The sequence below is a fragment of the Hippocampus comes genome, unplaced genomic scaffold (assembly GCF_001891065.2).
Source record: "Hippocampus comes isolate QL1 unplaced genomic scaffold, H_comes_QL1_v1.1 scaffold31, whole genome shotgun sequence".
Classification (NCBI taxonomy): Eukaryota; Metazoa; Chordata; class Actinopteri; order Syngnathiformes; family Syngnathidae; genus Hippocampus; species Hippocampus comes.
In genome coordinates, this window is record NW_017806069.1 from 115,821 (window position 1) to 122,303 (window position 6,483).

At 48.9% G+C, this 6,483-nt stretch overlaps 1 protein-coding gene across 2 annotated transcripts in view; it reads right to left on the minus strand.

Moving 5' to 3' along the window:
- prkcea (protein kinase C, epsilon a) overlaps positions 1-6,483 on the minus strand; it is an 18,539-nt gene that overhangs the window by 7,140 nt on the left and 4,916 nt on the right. The window contains exons 2-4 of one of the 2 annotated variants that reach the window (XM_019893743.1): positions 3,041-3,104; positions 279-444; positions 155-189 (exon numbers count right to left, since the gene is read on the minus strand). In XM_019893743.1, coding sequence (XP_019749302.1) covers positions 155-189; positions 279-444; positions 3,041-3,104 — 265 coding nt within the window. The remainder of the gene's footprint in view (positions 1-154; positions 190-278; positions 445-3,040; positions 3,105-6,483) is intronic. The other variant, XM_019893745.1, reaches the window with a different exon arrangement.

Below are 6,483 nucleotides of genomic sequence, written 5' to 3' on the forward strand. Positions count from 1 at the left end.
TTTTTTGCTTCTTTGTGGTCGTCGCGTAACTATTGGCTGCCGAGAGCGCACGGCGGCGATGAACGGGTGTTCGGTGGCACGTCTTTCACGATGTTTGTGTTTTTCGCCATTTTATTCATGTTTGAATCGAGATCGGCCCTGGAGAAACACTCACCTTGACACTGGTAGCCTTGCTTCCCCAGGACGCCCCTGCGAGGTCGCACAGAGAATTAATGGTAGCGTGGTGTCGTGTGTGTGTGTGTGTGTGTGTGTGTGTGTGTGTGTCCATATGCGCACACCAGATAAAGTCTCTGCAGTGCGAGCAGTAGGTGGGCTGCCGCAGGTAGGTGGCCATGAACTTGTGTCCGTTGACTTGATGGACGCGCCGGCGCACCGCCCCCTGGCGCCGCCGCGGGCCGATCCTCTCCCGGAAGACGCGCTCCTCATTGTCGTTGGCTCCCGAGGCTGCAAGGAGAGCGGAGGCAAAGTCAGGCAAAGACGAGATGAACGCGAGATTCGTTCACGTGAGGCCATTTTTTCTCCGCCGGGTCCCACACTTTCACAAGCAATCAACAAGCTCCATTGCGTGAATTTACTGTCACCGGTCTGTTCTCTCCATTTTGTAGCGTTTCTCTTTTGGTGCGTGTGGACCTTTTCAGCCAATGAGATTTCAGATTCTGCTTGTTGCTAGGTCAATCTCATGGGCCCAGAGTCTCCAGCGTCTGGGATGCTGCAGGCTTTTTATTGGCCTGCTGTGCACATTCCAATCACAACATATATCACCCTTTTTTCTTGAAACATTTCTTTCATGCAAAAGTTCAATCAAAAACATGACATTTAATTCAAAATTATATCGTATTATGTTACAAGATTTTTTTTTTTTTGTTCTACCTCATTGTGCTTTGACACCAAGGTGAAACTGAGACGATTGTATCGTGTTGATGGTTCCCATCATCCCAACGTGATCGTGGGGGTATTAAAGAGGTGGATTAATTCCCCGCCAAAGGTTCAAGTACCAAGTGGCTGAAGGTTTCATCATTTAAAAGGAGGGAGGGGAGCGTGCTGGTTCCCGCCGCTATTAATACCTCGACGTGTGGGCGCTGGCACAAGCGAGGATGGCGTGTTCAAATAAAAATACTCCTCCTCACGCGCTCGGCGGCCGGTTGGCTTCCCCGGAAGAGACGAGCGCTTTCGGAGGGCAACCTTAAGACAAGAGAACCGCCTCCGCGCGCGCTCCTCCCACGCGCGCTGCAAACTTGCCGGCGTCCTACTTTACCTCCCCCGTGCCAGCGCCTCCCTCCCGGGTGAGGCGGAGATGTGCTTACTCCTCCCGAGCTCAATTACAGGCGAGATATCGAGGGACGCCCGTACGTTGCAAGTGCCGACGCGAACCGAAGCTTCCGAGTTTCTTCTACTGTACAGCGGCAAAGAGAGGGGAGTCATGGTGGATGCCAAAGTTTCAGCAATGAGCTTCCGACATGTGTCATGAGTTTCAAAACAAATCTCTGAATTCACTTGACGGGGTTAGGGTTAGATCAGATTGTGCAGTGGACAAGCAACATACGCTAAGAGTGAACCGCTGTGAACGTGGATTTCTGTCGTGCGTGTGTGTGTGTGTGTGTGTGTGTGTGTGAGAGTAGATGGAGAGCGTGGAGACAGCTAAACAAGCTAAACAGGCCATCAGTGGGATCACTTTTGTTTTACATAATACATCATCCATCTGTCCGGAGACACACACGCAGACACACATTCGGGAAGGCAGGAAAAAAAAAAAAAAGTAGATGCGCTTAACAACAGCAGAGAGTGATCGTCGTGGCGACAGACGCAACTGCATGGTATGCGCGCGCGCGCACACGCACATGCGCGCGTTTGGCAGTAATCCATCCAGTCGTGAGTGAGCAGACGTTAACGCAATCATCATTCGGGATTAAAAATATGACTTGGAATCGGCATGGCCGCACATGAATCGCACACGGGCGCGTCATTATTATTTGGAGGAGTGGACGGATGGAGGGGAAAATGAAATGACGGCAGTTAAGAATCAAGATGGAAGGAGCAAGCGAGTGCAGATGGTCAGATTAGGTCAGATTATTTGCCTCCTGCCAAGAAAACGATGAAGACGAGAGTGAGCGGAGGAGGTGGTGCGCACACACACACGCACACACGCACACACGCACACACGCACACACACACACACACACACACACACCACGAGGACACGTCCATCTGCACCCGCTCCGGCCGGATGAACTCCGGCAGGAAGTTCAGGAGTGGGCGTGGCCGAGCAACTGTGAGGTCACGGCCAGTGTGTCCAATGGCGCCCAAGATGCCGTGGTTTCGTTGACGTGCGTGTGCGTAATCCTTAGCTCAATCTCACCTGCTATTTTAAGAACCTCCTCCCTCCCTGTCCCGTCGCCACGGAGAACCTGCCGTCTCCTCCTCGTCCGCGCACCCCCTCCCCTCCCTCACATCCATACTCATGCACACACTCCCACTGGAAGGCGGCGGGTCTATTTATAGGCGGGGGTGGGTGATGAGGGGGGGGGGGTCGTAAGGGCGCACAGGTGCAAACGCTTTTTTGTATCAGACTTGCTTTTGTGCCTTCCGTCCTTTGAGGAAACAAGATGGCCGCAGCAGGTCCTCCAATGTATGCGTTGGAAGGCATATCTTTATGGAATGACATGGAGCGCCACTCCTGTTTACTTATTTTTTCATGCCGTACCTTAAATTATAGATAGGGGAGTCATATATAGCGCATCGTCCAGCGTGTACAGTATACGCTGGTGCGGCGTGTAACCGAATTTAACAAATCGGTTTTCCCCATCAAAAAGAAGTGCACTTTTTTTTTTATGCTTATTTTAGTGCTCCATTTTCTTTCCCACTTCACCCACAAGTGGATGGTGAAATGAAACAACGCGATGTTCAAGAATTGCTTTTCTCAAAAACATCTTCGAACGTATTTTGCCTGTTGGGTGCATGTGTGCGTGTGTGTGTGTGTGTGTGTGTGTGTGTGTGTGTGTGTGTGTGTGTGTGTGTGTGGGCACGGATGTGCATCTCTTACCCTCAGTGGAAGATCCAGACAGATCAATGACCACGTACACCTTCCCCTCAGGCTCCAAGTCAATCTGGACAAAAAAGGGACAAAAGCTTGTTTTTTGTTTTTGTTTGTGTTTTTTCTTTGAATAAATTAAAAATGGATATTGAGTTCTCTGCAGGCACATCCCAGGACAGCTATTTAAGAAACAGGCAGAACACAGAGCAGCAGTGAGAGGGAACATTTTGATTCGCTCTGGTGAAAATATATTTCGGGGGCCCGGGAAAAAAAAAACGAGTCGAAAATAAAATGAGAATGAATGAATACCGTGTTTCAAAGAAAAATACATTCACCCCCCCCCCCACACACACACACACACGCAATAAATCCACCATTGACATTTTTACCATTCAGGCCACAAAGTGTGTCTCTAAAAACATACAGAATCGAGCCAGTGTGCTTGAGTGTGCGATTACGAGGAGAGATAAGACCCCAAACTTTCAAAAAGACAACATCCAACCAAATTATTCAAGCCCTTATGACATCATCCCCGTACAATACACATGCAATTACACAGATTAGACCTGGAAGGGGGGGGGGGGGCACGAGGAAAGTGAGCGTGAATTTATAAAAATAAATAAATAAAAAATGGTGGGGCACGTGGGGGGTTGGTGGGGCTTTAAATCTTTGGCTAAGCTGCGGGACAGCCGCAGATCCTCTTATGCAAGCGGCCCAACTCGCACATCAGCACCGCATGAAGGACTCGACGCACGGCTGGCGAATAAATATGAGACGGCAAAAAGGTTCTTGTTCATACGCATCACATCCCACCCGGTCACCACGAAGCATCCCGATTTGTCGTGGCTATAAATCGGCACTGACGATCATGACGCGATGCAAAACCGAGCACGATATGCCTCTCACTTTTTGGATTGCATCGCGTCGCCAATATTATGATTGGGATTCTTGACGTCTCCCCGTGACCCTTGAAAAGCAGGCGCTAATCCTCAAACGCCGCCTCTTGCGTAACTCGACAGGATTTGAACGAGAGGGAGATGCACGCGCCCGCCATTAGCGAACGGGAGGGTGGGGTGATGCCTTCAGGTTGGGAAATCTCCTCGCAATGCCGGCAGACTGGGACAGTTCTGACGCCAGACTCGGATGCAAAACTTTGTGAAATTTCCCAAACTTTAGTCTCTCTGGAAACACCGAAGTTGAACATACAATAAGACGTAGTTACAATTACCATGCTAGGTGGCTACGTGCTAGCGTTGGTCCCGCAACGTTTTGACCTCTATCTGCCGTGAGATGTTACAAATCGCTTCCATTTATTGAGCATTCTGACAGACTCGTGGCATTGCGAAAGATGACTGTGGTGTCGCCGAACAACAAAACTAAAATAAGAAGACAAACACAAAATGTCGCTCCGAAGAAAGCGGGAGTGAAGGGAGGGTCCAGAAAGGGGATCCATATGAATGTACTGGAACCCTCAGCGGGTGTTACGTTCTTCTTTCGTTCACACACACACACACACACACACACACAAACATTCAGCCTAGCTACAAAAGATGGGAGGAGAGGGCTGGAGAATCTAGTTTGCCTCATTAATCTTCTTAGTCCAATTAGGAAGCACATACCAGCAGGCGACGGAGAACTTCACAAACGCATAAATGTGTGTGCATGTGTATGTGTGCGTGTGTGTGTGCGTGTGTTATGAAACAGATTTGAGAGTGACAATGCCATTAAACACGTATAGAATGGTCCCTTGACTTAAGTGTGCGCTAATTTACGTGTTTTTCAAGTCCCTTGGCCGTTTTTTTTTTACTCTGTGTTGCAGTCCAGAATGTGAATTGGAAGTAGATTTTTTTGGGACGGGACAAAAGGTTAAACACACAAAATGAGAACCCTTGAGAGGGGAATTGTAAAGACACCCACCAACCCTGATGCCACTCACTTGGTGACGCCGCCTCAAAGGTGCAAGAACAAAACAATGTACCTAATGGATGAGTTGAAAGTTTCCAAAACCGCCACTTGGTTATCTTTTACGTTTGATCTTACGATACAATGCTATTTTTCTGCATTCAAAACTAAAATTTATGCTTGTGTTTTTATGGGGGCCGGAACGGATTAATGTCGTTTCAATTCATTTCATTGGGGAAAATTAATTTTTAAACTCAAACCGTAAATCGAGGCCATCCAAAGTCAGGACGCCGCTGTACAAGCTTGACACCACACCAAGAGAATACAGTACACACGCACACACACACACACCATATGCGGCGCAGACAGGCCAGTCAAAGCACACACTGTATCAATAGTGTGCTAGTGGCTCGCTCACCCCCCCGCCCTCCCCCAACTCCCACTCAGATGGTGGCCCTCGGCGGATCGTTTAGTCTCGTTGACAGGCCGCCTCCCACATCCATCTGTCACATGACACATTTCGCCATGGCCGCCAAGGGAGCGCCGGCACACTCGCACTATGACTTGCTTGCTAGTGTGTGTGTGTGTGTGTGTGTGTGTAGGTCCTTACGAAGCGAGCGTGAGATGCCTGCAACCATGTACAACACGCACTCACGCGCACAAACATACACGTAATATCCAATCGCACTTGAAAATAAATGCGTGAAAACTGATGATGCAAAGACACACGAAAATATAACACAAATAGGGCAACGCACATAAACAATGACACACGCAGACACACACAAAATAATATACACACACAAACCGACACGCAACTGAAAGTACACAAAAACATGAATACGGGCATGCAAAAACATGGATTAAAATACACCCACACAAAAAGCACAATTTGCTCATGGTTAAAAATTCACGTGAAAATATCCTCAGAACACCGAATACACACGTGAAAAGACACACATAGACACCAATATAAACAAACACACACACACACACACACACACACGAGCGCGTTTGTGAGAATGTGAACATAAACTGGTGCATGCGTGTATTCCCAGGCCTGGGCCGCTGTAAGCAACACCTCCGATCACGTCCCATCGACTGCACTCTCGTTTGCATGACTGCTGACTCCGAACGGCTCTTGTGATAGCGTCTATCTCGCCTCGGGGTTTGGCATTTTTTGTCTTTTTGTTGTTGTTGTTGTTGTTGATGTTTTCCTCCAAGCCCACAACTGCAAACGCCGAGATGGCGTTTGCAGTGAAAACATGAAAACACATCCCTGTTTGTGTGCTATGAGTTCAAGTGGACTGGTGCTAGTCCGTCGTATCCGCTCCCATTTTATGTGCAATCCAGGCCGAAATCGGCGGAGGTCATTCCAATGAGGTTTCACGCACGTTTTGTCGCAACGAGCGCACGAGCGCCAGTAGGTACGTGCGGAGTGAAGCAGCATGCTCCTCGTGCAAGTTTAATGCAACATCATAGACAGCTAATCATGTAAGAGGAGCTGCACAGTGTGGAGCTCCGATGAGGTGGCAGAGAAGCCCCCCCCC